The sequence below is a fragment of the Fundulus heteroclitus genome, chromosome 17 (assembly GCF_011125445.2).
Source record: "Fundulus heteroclitus isolate FHET01 chromosome 17, MU-UCD_Fhet_4.1, whole genome shotgun sequence".
NCBI classification, from domain to species: Eukaryota; Metazoa; Chordata; class Actinopteri; order Cyprinodontiformes; family Fundulidae; genus Fundulus; species Fundulus heteroclitus.
Window position 1 is genome coordinate 23,881,876 of NC_046377.1, and position 16,686 is coordinate 23,898,561.

The 16,686-nt window shown below is 43.7% G+C and overlaps 1 protein-coding gene across 1 annotated transcript in view; it reads right to left on the minus strand.

The window, feature by feature from the left end:
* The window catches only part of itih5 (inter-alpha-trypsin inhibitor heavy chain 5), a 28,804-nt gene extending 13,285 nt beyond the window's left edge, over nt 1-15,519 (minus strand). The window contains exons 1-9 of the mRNA XM_012877681.3: nt 15,180-15,519; nt 15,063-15,107; nt 13,247-13,410; nt 9,833-9,934; nt 7,787-8,022; nt 7,359-7,528; nt 7,143-7,259; nt 2,527-2,698; nt 1,139-1,448 (exon numbers count right to left, since the gene is read on the minus strand). Of these exons, the coding sequence (XP_012733135.2) occupies nt 1,139-1,448; nt 2,527-2,698; nt 7,143-7,259; nt 7,359-7,528; nt 7,787-8,022; nt 9,833-9,934; nt 13,247-13,410; nt 15,063-15,107; nt 15,180-15,284 (1,421 nt within the window). The 5' untranslated portion in view covers nt 15,285-15,519. The remainder of the gene's footprint in view (nt 1-1,138; nt 1,449-2,526; nt 2,699-7,142; nt 7,260-7,358; nt 7,529-7,786; nt 8,023-9,832; nt 9,935-13,246; nt 13,411-15,062; nt 15,108-15,179) is intronic.
* Nucleotides 15,520-16,686: the final 1,167 nt, after the last annotated feature.

Consider the following 16,686-nt stretch of genomic DNA (forward strand, 5'->3'; position numbering starts at 1 on the left):
TCTTCGCCGATTGAAGGTGATGAAGATATTTGTTGGGTGAGCTGTATAAATGAGCATTACAGTGATGAAGGTGAGATGTTACACGAGCATCAACCAAGTCGGCGACAGAGAGTCTTATCGAGTGCAGCACCCAGACTGAAGCTGACAGGAAAGAACAATCAAGGAATCATTATTGGATAAAAGGAAAACTCCCAGATGTGGGAAAAGGAGACTTGGTACAAACAAGAAGACATTTTGTTTCATCTTCTTTAAGTTTGAGAAAGTTACAAGAAAACCAGATTTGAATTAGGGCTGAACGATTTTGGAAAATAATCTAATTGCGATTTTTTTTCTTAAAATTGCGATTTAATGCGATTTTTTCCCCAGTTTGATTTATCATGTGTTTTTAAACATATACAAACAACAAATCATTTTGTTTCCTCGCTGTGCAGATTAGTTGCTAAAAGACCCGCAGCATCTAAACTCAGAGCAGAAATGATTGCATTCTGCCTACAATATATTTCAACCAAAATTGAAATTTTGACTTTTCTCCGCATTAACCATAAGCAACAAAAATGGCCTCTAAATAAAGACGTTTGTAAACAAGGACTATTTAAAACAAGAACTTTTAATGTTTCTATTAATCAGAATATTATTCAAGAGAACAGCTTTTAGTTGATTGGGACATCAATCCTTGTTGAACATAAAGTGCAACCAACAAGCAAGTCTATGTATTAAACTGATTGACCTGAACTTAATGCTATGTATGATTATATAAACTCTAAAACAAGTAATAAAATTAGATTATCTCACTGCTGCAACTGTCTTCCCTTCATTGTGGAGGCAAACCCACTTTAAACATTTTACCAACACCTAAATGGACGTGTCTAATTCCCTGATTGTTACATAGCCAAAAATTGCAGACTCTGCGATTTGGAAATTGCGTTTTTTTAAATCGCGAATATATTGAAAATGCGATTAATTGTTCAGCCCTAATCTGAATGCCTGTAACCAATCGAGGAGAGAAGGGGGAGGCAGTGTAGTAGATGTATAGAGCTGGCAGTCATCTGCATAACAATAGACTTTTCTGAGACCTAAACGGAGCAGCTGAAACTTTCAGGAAATGTCATGTAGGAATAGACAAAGAAGCAGGCCTTACCCTCTGAGCATAGCGCTGGCGTCAGCTTCTTCTCTGATGCGTCTCATCATCCCACAGTTTTCCAGAGCCATGCGCTCCAGCAGCCGGTAATCCACGTCGTTTCCAATCCCGATCGTGAAGATGCAGAACTTTTCCTGCACGGCGGAGCGAGTGTTCCCCAAGATGGAGGTGGACTGAGTCTCCCCGATTGTTGGCCGTCCGTCCGTCAGGAAGATGATGAGGGAGACGCCGTTTAGGCTGGCGTCCGGGTCTGAGAGGTAATCCCGGAGCAGAGAGGACCCGGTCTGGATTGCTCCGTCAATGTTTGTGCCTGAAAGGACGGATCTAAGGTCAACGGTTGAATGTGGAAGCTTTTCGTTGCCCCAACATGAACACCCATCAGGTTGTTGGATTTAACGAACCTTACAGAAGACAGAAGAGCTAAACCAAGTCTCTAGACCAGGGGTGTCAAACATACGGCCCGCGGGCCGGATCCGGGCCGCCGAACAATTTAGTCCGGCCCTGTGGCTAAATGCATCATCATTATAAAAAAAAATGATAATGCATATTTGTTTTGTTTTTTCCTCAGTGTCCCGTCTGGCAATGTGGCAATAAGAATTGTTGTCTTAATGCCAAAAAGAGCTCATCAGATTTGACTTTCACAAGTGGAGCAGAACTGCTTTTGCCATAGTGCTCCGCTTGATTTATGAATGTGAATAGTTTTATTATGATTGATGCGGGGAATATCTCAAATGATATGGACACTACAATGGGAAAGTAGGAGAGGAAAGGAAGAACAAGAAGAAAAAAAGAAAAGGTGAAAGAAAGAGGAGATAAAAGGAAGAGAATGATAAAACAATTATTGAAAAAAAACATGTACTTCGTTTAATTGAAAATATGCAGTTCCTATGTTGTCCACGAGGGGCGCTGTGTTTTAATTAGCAGATTAAGCTTCAGGTGTGGAAAAATTTAAATCATTTTGTTATTTTTATCTGTTTGATGTATTTTGTCATGTAGGACAGTGTTTTTAAGTTCCAAAAAATGTGAATAAATGTTTTTCAACATTGTATAATCACTGTGATAAGTTCTAATGCATAATGCACAAGTAAATGTTTAACTGAGTAAAAGTATTGTTGAAATTGCACATACTTTTTTTTTTAAAAACGCTGAGGTTATTCATAATATATTGTGTAAAAGTGAAATTCATTTAATATAAAAATCAACAACAAGTCCACTTTTATTAGTTCTAATTAATCTTGCAATGAGTTTACTCGTGTGGCCCTCTTGAGATCAGATTAAGCTGAATGCGGCCCCTAAACCAAAATCAGTTTGACTCCCCTGGTCTAGACGTTTCAGCACAAAGTTCAGAAACAATGAAAAAGACGTGTGTATGAACTACAGTGTCTCACCCCCGTTGGGTAGCAGGGTGTAAATGAACTTCTTGGCATCTCTGACATTCAGGGGCGTCACCGGCACGAGACGGTTGGGCTGCCACACCTTGATCTTGTTGGAGAAGCTGATGAAGTTAAAATGATCAGCAGGTCTCAGGTCCCTCAGGATGGTCAGCAGAGCGTCTTTTGTCTGTAGGCGTCACAGGAAATTTGAAGTTATTCTGTGTTTTAAACCATCCATCAGCTTCTCAGCCGGTCTGACGTTAACCAAACGGATGGAAAACATGTTAACTGTTTCTAGCCTTTCTAAAGTCTGAGGATTTTAGGTGCTTTTTCACTGAAGAAGTCTAAATAAGATCACTCCTTGGCTTTAAAATCCAACAAGCTGCTACAATGGGTTGTGATTGTGAACAAACCTGAGATTTTAGGCCTCTCCAGTACCGAAATTAGACCCAGACCCAGATCTGCTGTGGAGATACTGTCTCTGAGTTCATAGCCTCGATTGTCCACATTTAAATGAGGTATCATGTATGCAGGCAGCGTAGCTTCTTCCTAATTATGTGTATTTGTTGTAGATACAGCGAGAGCCACTTGATTGTCAATCCCACAGGTCAGATCAATTTGCATCACACAGACTGCACTAAAAAACTGAAATCTGGTAGTAAATTTAGCACAGGAAAAGAATAAGGGGCTGTTTTTGAACTGAATAAATTGTCTAAATGTTTTATAAAACTATTTAGTCTATTTTTAAAATACAGAACTCAAACCTCATCAGTTTTTTCCCGTTTATTAAGATTAAAAGAACATAAACGTGACCAGCTGTCTTGTGTTCTTATATAATTATATCTGCACAGTGATTCAGTATCTGCGTTGACTACATGCAATTGTTTTAGTATCTGATACATTTTTATTTCCAAATGGTCCTGTTAAATGGATGCATCCTTCCACGGTATTAACACTCACTATCTGGTCTGGATTGCATGTTTGTGTCTAAATGTATTTTTTGCAATTTGCTTTGTGAATCCGGTCCTAAACAGTTGAAACTGGAGAATACATTTCTTCGTCAACTTGCCCCCAGTGTTTTCTCTCTGGAGAATCCAGACCTGAACCACAGCTATAACATTTCCAGACCCTGAAAATTAAAACCATAATTTTGCTGTAACACGGGCCGCCATAATGTTTTAAAGGTTTTATCTCTGCTTCCTTTGACTAAGATGCCTCACTGACGCCGAAGAGCAGTGCAACCACTGAGCTATATAATACACTGGAGTGCTCATTTTTGCGAAAAACTGAAGTCACTGGCCGCCATCTTGCTCCTCCCTACTCTCACAGAATCCCACAGGATTTGGCTGCAACAACAAGCAGTTTTCTGGCTGTGTGAAAATATTTCACAGGTAATTCTACAGTCAGTGGATGTAGTAACACTATCAGCTACTAGGAAATTAGGTGCTGAAATATTTTACGTTATTCATATTAAATATACATATATGTATATATAAATATGTGTGTATGTATATATGTATATATATGTATACATATATGTAAATATATGTTTTTGTATATTGTTAGTTATATATTTATAAATGTTATATATGTAAATTTGAATTAATAATATGCAAATGATTTCAGCACATGACTTTCTCAGTACTTGATAGTTTTAGAACATAACATAAAAGTATATGGCATTAGACATTTTAAAAGTCTTAAGCCTCCCTGAACATGAGAAAAGTCCTCGTTATTCGATGCTGTAGCGCACATATTCCCTAGTTACTGGAGGAAAATAGGGAGTACCAATATGGCGGCTGGTGGCTTCAAAGTGACTCGTTCTAACAGCCAGTGATTAGCACTCTAGTGTATTATATAGCTCAGTGAGTGCAACCTGTTAGCACATAGGTGCGGTGCGTTCACTGATCGGGAAACTGTCTGACTTTTTACTTTCTGCAAGGCCACTCACCAATCACTCTTACCTTCTTGTCTGTTTCAGTGAGTAATCGAAGAAAGGAAATGTTTGGTTGGTATAAAAGGAAACTGAAGGTGACAATTTAACTGGAACCTTGTATAAACTTCTGCCTTAAGGTCCTTTAAAAGTTCTGACTGGCTCTGGGCAGCAACACTGCAAAAATAGAACTCAAAATAAGAAATTATTTCTTGAAATGAGAGTATTTTACCTTGATTTAAACAGGCAAATAAGATTTTTGCACTTAAAATAGGAACAATCTATCTCTATCATCTTATTTCAAGTGAAGTATATCTAATTATCTTATTTTAGGGGTAAAAATACTCATCCCATTGGCAAATAATCTCATTTACCTGCTCAAATCCAGGACAAATACACTCATTTCAAGAACATTTTACTTATTTTTAGTTCTCTTTTTGCAGTGAATAAGGGGGAAACCAGGTATGTTCTCTGGATACATTGGTGGTGATAAAACATGTTTCTTCTCAGCAAAACCTTTCAGGATGTCCGTTAAGAACAGACAGAGAGGAAACACCTCCTGCTCCTCCTCCTCCTCTGATGTCCTCACACTCTCATCCCTGCGTGGGTGAGAGATGTAATTTGGGGCTGGGGGGGTCTCAGAATGACAAACTGACCTCAGTTTGTCATTCTGAGACCATCTATTGTGAAGCCTCATCAAAACACACTTGTTCTGTTCCCGCGCCTCGCTGGGGGCTGCCCACGGGGTCGAGGGTGCTGTTGTCCACAAGCTTCCATCACCACAGGGACTGGGACCTTCCTCCCTCGCAGCGCGGCCTTCTGCTGTACTTTTCCACTTTGCTTCCTCGCTCTGGATCTGTTTTTCTAGTTTCTCAGCTCCTCTGGCAGCTGCAGAGGTCGGATCAGAGTAAGGTTGTCAGGATTGTGCCGCTGCCGGTCTGATACTGATATTCCAGTGTGGGAGGGAGGAGGTGGCGTGAAATGCATCCTGTCCAGCGCAGCTATTAAAAAATCTGCTGCTGTCGTCGGGGTCGTCAGATTTCCTGCAACTCGCTCGGAAAAGGTTTTACAAATTATTTCCTTTCTGCTGCTTCTTTTTTTTTTTTTTTTTTTCTTTATTCTATGCAAAAGAGAGCTTAAGTAAATTGGTGTTAGTCCAAGTAGAGATTTATATATCAGGATCATCAAATGATTGTTTCTCCGAACACTTAACGGAGGCCAATCAGCTTTTGCATACAAATCACAATGATGTATCAAACGTCTACTACCAGTTATAAACCTTAAGGCACAATGATAAACAGTATTCAAAGATTTCAGACATTTGGTTGAAGCATTCATATATAAAACATCTCCATAATCCAGAAGTGGCAGGAATGTTGCTGCAGCCAATTTATTTCTAGCTTTGAGTGAGAAACACGGTCCATTTCGATAATAAAACCCAATCTTCATTTTCAATGTTCCTAATAGATTTGCTATGTGACTTTTAAAAGAAAGTTCATTATCTAGAATAAATCCAAGATATTTATAATTACTAACAAACTCAATTTGTGCACCTACTGCAGTGGTAAGGAATAGAGGGATTTCTGGTAGTTTAGCAGAGTGTGAGAAAACCATTGCCTTAGTCTTATCCACATTCAAAACCGACTTCAAAGTTTGTAAACGTGTTTGAACTATAATAAAAGCAGACTGTAAATACTGTAGTGCCTGTGATAATGATGAAGAGTTGCAGTACATTATTTTCTGACACCAGATGGAGCTTTCAGCTGTTTTAGTGTGAAAAGTTTCAGAAAAAAAGTCCTCAGACTGTTTTGTTTTTGTCTATTATTAACGTTTCTCCTCATGTAGAAACATATCATTAAATAAAATTGGAGGAATGACTTTTAGAAATCCCCAGTTGTGGTTCTTTGACTGAAGCTAATTGAATGCAGCAACGTCTGAACATGAAAGGATTCCCTTAAAGTTTGCTCAGAGGCCTCCAGACTACAAGGAGAAAGCTGTTCTCTGCACTGCAAAAACGGAGCTAGAAATACGTAAAATGTTCTTAAAATGTAGGTATTTGTCCCTGATTTGAGCAGGTAAATAAGATGATTTGCCAATGGAATAAGATTTCTTTCACTTAAAATAGTAACAACTCGTCTCCATAATCTTATTTCAAGTGCTGGATATCTAATTATCTTATTTTAGGGGTCAAAATACTAATTCCATTGGCAGATAATCTTATTTACCGGCTCAAATCAAGGATAAATACACTAACTTTAAGAACATTTTACTTATTTTTCATCCGTTTTTGCAGTGTGGGAACGGTTCATGTTGGGTATCTGTGTGTAAAACAAGAATCCTGCTTACATGTTTGATGTAGATCATTGAAAAATCACCAGGCTGCTTCAAACTTTAACTTTTTTATATTCTGGGCACTAAATGACTGATATAGTTGGAAATCCTTTCTAGGATAAACTTCTCTGCATCGTCAGAGATCCGTCACAGCCTACACACGTCCTGTTTAGTCTCCTGAGATCTTCTGTAGGACGTCCTTCCATCAAACCAAGAAGAACTCGAATGTCTAACATCTTGTTTTCCTCAGGGAATCCAACCAGCTTACATATTATTATGTGTGGTTTAAGCCTCCTGCTAAGTTCTCTAACCCAGTCCAGTACGGCTAATCAAACACAGAGTGTAGGTAAAGGTGTGTAAACCCCACCTGTCTCATCTTCTTGCCCATCATGGAGGCGCTGGTATCGATCACAAACACCACGTTCTTAGGCACAACCGGAAGGTCTTTGGGGGCAAAGTAGTGGACGAAATGTCCATTTAAAACCTGCAAACACGACATTACAGCAAGGGTCGAGCTGGTTGGAGAAAAGATTATAACACGAGAGCAGTTTGAGATGTGCGCTGACTTTAGAGACGTCCTCACCTGGATGTCTCCGATCCCCGTCTCTCGTTGGACGTCGTAGCGGATCACAAAGTCTCCCAGGAGTCCGGTTGTGGAGATCTTGGCCTGTTGGATGATGCTGGGGCTGAAGGTGATCTTCCAGACGTTCTTTTCGTTTTTGATCGCAGTCGTGATGGGAGCCTCGGACTTGGCTACACAACAGAGACAGGAAATGAGTCATGTCTCTTAACTGGATTGAAAATAGAACCCAGGGATAAATAAACTGCTTTGGGCTTTGATGAACGTCTGGACTGGGGCCAGAATCCGTGCTTTGAGTTGTTGACTGAGGGGATGCAGTTGCTAGTTTTTTTCTTTGAACTCTGCCTCTTGCTTTTATTGACCGACTGAATCCCATCCTGACTTCTGTTAGATATGCAACAATGTTAAAGTGGAACCCGGTTTCTACAAACCTGCACTCCTTCCGTTACGGAGCGGCAGAACCTCCAGGTCCACGATGGGCGCGTGGTCGATGATGGTGACCTCCAGGCTGAGGCGGCTGACCAGCTGCAGAGGTCTCAGGCTGGTGACGTGTTCGTAGCTTCCCAGCCGCCGCTGCAGGAGCTCCTCGTACATCAACAGGAAGATGGCCCGGTTCCGGCCCGGTATGCTAGCTGCCGTCCTGAACATCTCCACCTCCGGCTCTGAGCTAGATGATTACAGGTAAAGATTAAACCTCCTGATTTCGGTAAAGATAAACCTGTGTTTTGGTCTTCAACCGGGTGAAATAAGATAATAACTTTCATGAATTGTTGTTGATCTAATGAAGGTACAGAACATTTCTGGCCCAGATGAGAACCATAGACTCTGATCCCTGCTGCTTCATGCCCCAAACTACTTCATCCTGGAGGGGAAGTCATGTCTTGAAGAACAGACCAGCATCATCTGCAAAGAGCATTGTTGAGACCCTGAGCTTCCTAAACCAGATACCCTCTGCTCTATGACTGCTACGCCTCGAGACCCCGTAGATGAGGACTAGCCCTGTACCGGGAACACTACTGCTGGTTTGGTTGTCCAAGGACTGGATAACCCGTACTCCCACAGCACCCCTGAGAGAATGCCTTGAGAGGCATGGCTGTAAGCTTCTGTGCAGAAAACATGTGTGGACTGGACAGCCAAGCTCCTCTGTCCTCATCAGCAGCTCCGCAAGAGTAAAGACTCAGTTCTCTGTTTTGACGGCCAAGACGAAGGCCACATGTCCACCTCCTGGATCTGAGGTTCCCTTCAAATAAAAAAGAGGCTGGAACACACTCTCCACACACTTTAGGCCCGTTTACACTACACTTTTTAACCGAGCCGAGCCGAGACCAGTCTGAGCTTGGATCAGTTAACCAAGCCCAGACGACCGTTTACACACCACACTATCCCGGTTCCTTGGTTGCTCCTCGCCTCCTAGTGACGATCTGCGGTACTGCTGCTCTCTGGGATTGAAGGCGGGACCGAGCAAATCAAAATGGCGGCGCCCGTAACATTCAGGATGTTATGGTAGGACAGAGTCGGCTTTTGAGACGTGGATAAGACAAACAAACGTCTAATAAGGATTTACAGACGTAGGAAACAACGACAGACACTGAGGTTCATCACACTGCTAAGCAGAATCATCTCTGGAAACCGTGTGGCACGGTAAGGAAGCTAGTATTATTATGAATGTCTGACATTTGTCTGAATGGAGTGTGAATCGGTACGTGCAGCCAGACACGCCGGAAAACCCGCGGACAGTCAGCTGACTGTAAGGGGATGACGCGGTCTGCTCATGCGCTCTTTATCAGAAAACCGGAATTAAAAAAAACTGGTCTGCAGTTAGCGTGGTCCGGTTCAGTCTGCTGACCATTTACACACAAGAGTTATCTCGGTTACCGAGCTCGGACTGGTCTCGGCTCGGTTAAAAAAGTGTCGTGTAAACGGGCCTAAAGACTGGAACTACCGCCCTGATCTGCCACTCGACAAGGGTGCTCCCACTCACCAATGCACCCTTAAAGAGGTACGTCTACCGCGATAGTCTCACAACGCCTTCTACGTCTGGGGCTGAATGCCATTAGACCCTAAAGAACTTCAAAACGCCAGCTGAACCGTCCTACTGCTAGGAGGAAACAAGAAGAACTAAGAAACAAGTTTCTGGACCCTATAGCGACTGTAATGGGCTTGGACACAGGGTGCAGAGGGTAACAACAAGTGATGCTACAGCACATTCAACAACCCTCACATTGTTTCCATGGCAGCTGGAAATGATGATGTCATTTCTCCCATATGTCTCTGCTGGGGTCACGGTTTCTTTGATGGCTTTGACCTGAACAGAACCACTGCCCACTGCCCGCGGTCAATAAAGTTTACGAGAGTTTGGTCAATAAAGACTGGGCTGGGCGAGGCTGCTGCTGTGTACTGAGGAGGAGATACCTGGGCGCGGGGGGGGGGGGGGGGCGTGGCAGCATGCACACACACACACACTCTGATTTCCATACCTCGTGTTACTTGACTCTCCACTCTTGGGTCTGCCCTTCCCGTGTTTGACCCTCCTCTCCTTCGGCGTGACTTCACTCTGGTAGACACGCCCTCCGATGATCCTGGTTCAAGAAGGGTCAAAGGTCAGGCTTTAGAGTGCCACACACATTTTGGGACCACTATTGTCAGAGCTCAACCTGGTTTTTCATGGACAAAGGAGCCACAAATTGCTGTCAGTGCCTATTTGGAGGCGTCCGCCCTGCACATGAATGAGCAGATCTGGGCTTGCTGAGTTAACAGCGTTATAAAAATTTAACCTTTTTCTCTTCACTTCCTAAAATCCCCGTAGGAACCGGACCGTGAGGGATAACTCCAGTTTGCCGGCTAAACCATCCTGCAGTTTTCCAGGAGCATGGATGGTGTCGCTGTTTGGTTTTCCTTTTTCAGACGTACTTTCTTTAACTTATTTCCTGTTAGGAGGCAGAGTAAAGACCAAACGTCCACGATCGGCACGTTGGTGGAGTTTCTCTGCAGACGATCCATCTAGGAGGTCTGAGGAGGATCTCCATCACTGAAACATCTGTGGAACCATTAATGCAGGAAACCAGCCCTGGGTTCTTTACAGGTTCCCTCAAAGAGGCCAGAACTTGTTCTGTCGACCTGTCAGAACCGGTTCAAGGATTTGGAGATCCATCCATCCATCCATTCATCCATCCATCCATCCATCCGTCCGTCCGTCTATTCATCCATCCATTAACCTAGCCATCCATCCATCTATTCATCCATCCATCCACCTATCCATCCGTCCGTCCGTCTTTTCATCCATCCATCTACCTAGCCATCCATCCATCTATTCATCCATCCATCCACCTATCCATCCATCCATCCATCTATTCATCCATCCATCTACCTAGCCATCCATCCATCCATCCATCCATCCACCTATCCATCCATCCACCTATCCATCCATCCATCCATCCATCCATTCATCCATCCATCCATCCATCCATCCATCTATTCATCCATCCATCCACCTATCCATCCATCCATCCATCCATCTATTCATCCATCCATCTACCTAGCCATCCATCCATCTATTCATCCATCCACCTATCCATCCATCCATCCATCCACCTATCCATCCATCCATCCATCCATCCATCCATCCATTCATCCATCCATCCATCCATCCATCCATCCATCCATCCGTCTATTCATCCATCCATCTACCTAGCCATCCATCCATCTATTCATCCATCCACCTATCCATCCATCCATCCATCCATCCATCCACCTATCCATCCATCCACCTATCCATCCATCCATCTGTCTATTCATCCATCCATCTACCTAGCCATCCATCCATCTATTCATCCATCCATCCACCTATCCATCCATCTATTCATCCATCCATCCATCTACCTAGCCATCCATCCATCTATTCATCCATCCACCTATCCATCCATCCATCCATCCACCTATCCATCCATCCACCTATCCATCCATCCCTCCATTCATCCATCCATCCATCCATCCATCCATCCATTCACCCATCCATCTGTCCATCTCTGCATCCACCTATCCATCCATCCATCCATCCATCCATCCATCCATCCATCCATCCATCCATCCATCCATCCATCTGTCCATCTCTGCATCCACCCATTCATCCATCCATCCATCTGTCCATCTCTGCATCCACCTATCCATTCATCCACCTATCCATTCATCTCTCATCCATCCATCCATCCATCCATCCATCCATCCATTCATCTCTCATCCATCCATCCATCCATCCACCTATCCATCCATCCACCTATCCATCCATCCATCCATCCATCCATCCATCCATCCACCTATCCATCCATCCATCCATCCATCCATCCATCCATCCATCCATCCATCCATCAGTCCATCTCTGCATCCAACTATCCATTCATCCATCCATCCATCCATCCATCCATCCATCCATCCATCCATCCATCCATCCAATCATCCATCCATCCATCTGTCCATCTCTGCATCCACCTATCCATTCATCTCTCATCCATCCATCCATCCACCTATCCATCCATCCATCAGTCCATCTCTGCATCCAACTATCCATTCATCTCTCCATCCATCCATCCATCCATCCATCCATCCATCTATTCATCCATCCATCCACCTATCCATCCATCTATTCATCCATCCATCCATCTACCTAGCCATCCATCCATCTATTCATCCATCCACCTATCCATCCATCCATCCATCCACCTATCCATCCATCCACCTATCCATCCATCCCTCCATTCATCCATCCATCCATCCATCCATCCATCCATTCACCCATCCATCTGTCCATCTCTGCATCCACCTATCCATCCATCCATCCATCCATCCATCCATCCATCCATCCATCCATCCATCCATCTGTCCATCTCTGCATCCACCCATTCATCCATCCATCCATCTGTCCATCTCTGCATCCACCTATCCATTCATCTCTCATCCATCCATCCATCCATCCATCCATCCATCCATTCATCTCTCATCCATCCATCCATCCATCCACCTATCCATCCATCCACCTATCCATCCATCCATCCATCCATCCATCCACCTATCCATCCATCCATCCATCCATCCATCCATCCATCCATCCATCCATCCATCCATCAGTCCATCTCTGCATCCAACTATCCATTCATCCATCCATCCATCCATCCATCCATCCAATCATCCATCCATCCATCTGTCCATCTCTGCATCCACCTATCCATTCATCTCTCATCCATCCATCCATCCACCTATCCATCCATCCATCAGTCCATCTCTGCATCCAACTATCCATTCATCTCTCCATCCATCCATCCATCCATCCATCCATCCATCCATCCATCCATCCATCCATCCATCTGTCCATCTCTGCATCCACCTATCCATTCATCTCTCATCCATCCATCCATCCATCCACCTATCCATCCATCCACCTGTCCATCTCTGCATCCACCTATCCATTCATCTCTTCATCCACCCATCCATCTATTCATCCATCCATCCACCTAGCCATCCATCCATCCATCCATCCATCCATCCATCCATCCATCCATCCATCCATCCATCCATCCACCTAGCCATCCATCTATCCATCCATCCATCCATCCATCCATCCATCCATCCATCCATCCACATATTCATCCATCCATCCATCCATCCCTCCATCCATCCATCCATCCATCCATCCATCCATCCATCCATCCATCCATCCATCCATCCATCCATCCATTGTTTCAAAAAACCTGGAGAATTTGATGAGGACATGTCTAAATGATGTTTAGTTTGGTAGCTTGGATTAATGTAGAAAATAAAACTGGGGGCTTCTTAAACCTCAGATTTTCTCTCTGCATTAGTTCCTAATGTGAAGTTAAAGTGATCAGGGTGGTTCTTACATGGTGAAGTTAGAGATGTAGGCTCCAGCAGGGACCTGAAACTGGAAGATGCCTTCAGCAGCGGCGACGTGTCGGTTCAGCATGGAGCAGTAGACCGCCGTGAAGGCGTAGCGGGAGATGATGGTGGTCTTGATGGACAGTTCCTGGATGTGAGGTTTGTTCTCCTGAAAAGGAAGAACATGAGTGCAGAAAAATACGCACGACCTAGAATTATATCACACTTTAGTCCATTCCTAATCACTATGTCAACAATTTCAGGTAATTTATTGGGATTTTATGACAGACCAGAACAAAGTAGCTCATAACTGAGACTTAGAAGGAAGCTGATTGATAGTTTTCTGCTTTATTACGTAGAAATATCCGGGCATTTGTATTTAGCTTCCCTGGGTCAGTACTTTGCAGAACCTCTTTTCTCAGCAGGTCCAGCTAAAGGTCTTTTGGGGCTTTATCTCCACCAGCTTTGAACGTCTACAACCTGAACGTTTTTGCCGGCACTGATTTGTTAAACATCTCAAGTTGAGTCAGATTGGATGGAGAAAATCCGAGAACATCATTTTTCAAGTCGTGCCACAGATCCTCAGTTAGATTTGGTTCTGGGCTTTGACTAGGCCACTCATGAATCTGCTTTGACCTAAAGCAGGGGTCTTCAACTCCTGACCTCAAGGTCTGGTGGTAGAAGCTGAACCTCCACCCCAGCCTCAGGTCTCCTGCAGCCTCTAACAGGTTCTCCTCCAGGAAGCTCCTGGATTTTTCTCCATCCATCTTCCCATCAACTCTGACCTGCTTCCCTTCTGAGAAAAGCGACCCCACAGCATGATGCTGCCACCATTATAGTGACGTTGGTTCAGGTAGTTAGTTTTCCTCCACAAACTGATTTCATGTTGACCATAAAATTTATGTTTGGGTCTCGTCTGGTCACCTTCTTTCACCTGCAGTGCAGTAAACCAAGACTTCTTCTGACTCTTTCAAATGCTGCGGAGGGCGTGGCTAATGTCGACAGGAACCTCAACCTGAGCTGCTGATCTCTGCAGCTCCTCCAGAGCCACCATGGTCCTCCTGCTTCTCTGATCAATGCTCTCCTGGTCCAGCCTCTCAGTCCAGGTGGACGTCCATGTCCTGGTAGGTCTGCCGGTGGTCCATCCTCTCTCCAGGTCCAGATGATGGATGGATCAGAGCTCTGGGATGTTCTTGTAGAACCTGACCTGCTTTAAACTGGACCAGAACTCCCTCCCTGACCCGTCTGCTGGGTTCCTGGGTCTTCGTGGTTCTGGTTGTTCTCTAATGTTCTGTAAAGAACCTCTGAACGGGATTATATTTTGAGGTATTGGAGTAAAATGCGCACCACGCCTAGATTGTTGTTAACCTTAAATAATCTCTATCACTACTGTCACAAAAAGTCCCGATAAAACAACAAAGTTTGAGGTTTGAAAGAAACAAAACGTGCCAAAGTTTAAAGGGTGCGAATACTTTAATATGACGCGAGTTTTCGACGCATGGCTGCGGAATAAAAAGTGGTTTTGATCCTGGTGATTCAGCCACATGTCAGCTGCTCAGTTGGAGCCCCTGGAGCTGAGATCCAGAACATTTCACACTCTTGGCGGATCTCCTGCGCGTCACGCCCAAAGCGCGCAAGTTTAGGATGACAAAACGCATTTCTGTCTCTAAGTAGGTCAGCCATTCCCGACGAGAATATTACAATCCGGTGTTTTCTTTATTCTCCTAAACCCTGCGTTGTTTTAAAGTCATCCGATCTTTGAAGGGTCTTGTATAAACGCATAAAACAAGCGAAGATGGACATGTCTAGATGAGGAATTACCTTCAGAAGAATGGTCTTCACCTGCCGAGGAACCCTGCGCGGCGCCTGCAGAGACAACCATGCTCAAAAACAGGGAACCTCAATAAAAGCAGCGCAGATGTGCGGGTCATGCCTTACAATGTCTAAATCAAACTCTGCCAAATCTGCATCCAGATCCTCCTGCAGCTGGGGTTGTCCCTGGAGGCTCTGGCTGAAGCCGAGCAGCAGAACCAGCAGCAGCATCTTGCACTTTGTCTGCAGTTTAAGTTGTTAGAAGGAGGACTGCATCGTTATTCAGTCTGAGTCCAGATCTGTGTGAGCGCGCAGAGAGGCTGAGAGAGGGGGAAATGCGCCCACCCACAGGAGGGAGAGATCAGATGCCTCCTGCACTCCTCATCCCGCAGCAGTCAGGGACACAAACTACATATTTCACACTTTTTCTCACCTGAAGGCAAACAGAACACAGAAAGACGTTTAACTGCGTCACCATGAGCACTAATTGTGTTTTTTTTTTTTTGTGTGTAGTCTTTTTTAATTCTTTAAACGTCGCTGTGCTACTTCTCTCCACTAGGTGGCATAAGACAACAACATGAATCCAATCAGAAAAAAAGGCAAAGTATGTTTGAAATGATGCTCCAGGAATTAATTCTGGTTATGAGTTGGTTTGGGTAGGTTGTGGGTTCTAAGCCAATTATGAGGAGTATTTTTTTGGTTTCAGGAGGCCCAAATCCTTTTTTATCCCTATTACCTCCATTTCCGCCCAGCTGTGCAGCATCAGTCTATCATTCTTTGTCGTAATGTGTTTTTAAAATAATTTATACGGATAAATTCCAAAAAAAGTAAAAAACAAAGCAACTGGACTTGTTTTCCGTAGTTGAAGACGTTTCGCTTCCTCTCCAGGAAGCTTTCTCAATTCAGTTGCTTTTTTTTTTTTTTTTTTTTTTTTTTACTTTTTTTGGAATGACCATGACCTTGATGACTGAGAATCTTCACCAGCATATACGGATAAATGTTGATAAAAAATCTCACGTGTGCTTTAGGTTAGTGTTAGAGAGCCGGGTATTTGCGCCTTGGAGAGCCGGAAAGAAGCTTTCTGGAGTCTTTTTCTGTCGAAGCTGCAAAAGTAAAAATGTTTTCCTCACTGTGTCAGCTGTTGGTTTTAGCAGGATAATCTGGGGCTTGTTAGCCCACCTCATGATGCTTCCACCACCGTGCTGGGAAGCTGAAAGTGTCTTTAGGTGTGAAAGCTTGACTCCTCCAAATATTCCCTGTCATTGGGCCCAAACAGAGCGATCTATTTCTCCACTGAGCATCAGGTTTATCATTTTTCATTTTAAAAGCAAAATGGCACCAAAATACTTCTGGTTAACTGTTCAAATCTGAAGTACACAGACTGGACCTAAACTCCAGGGCAGAGCTTCCCTTCATCCAGGACTGAGCAGCTGGGGAACTAAATAAGCACATTTGCACCATCAGAACTGAATCCTTACTGCACATACAGATCTATGTATCTATTGTTCTTTTTAGCTTTTACTTGCTATAAAGTTTTATTTATTTATACCTAATGTCTGTACTAAACCAAAGTCCAATTCCTTGTTTGCGCTCAGAAGCCTGGAAACCGTCGGTGTAAGTTAGCTTTTGTCGC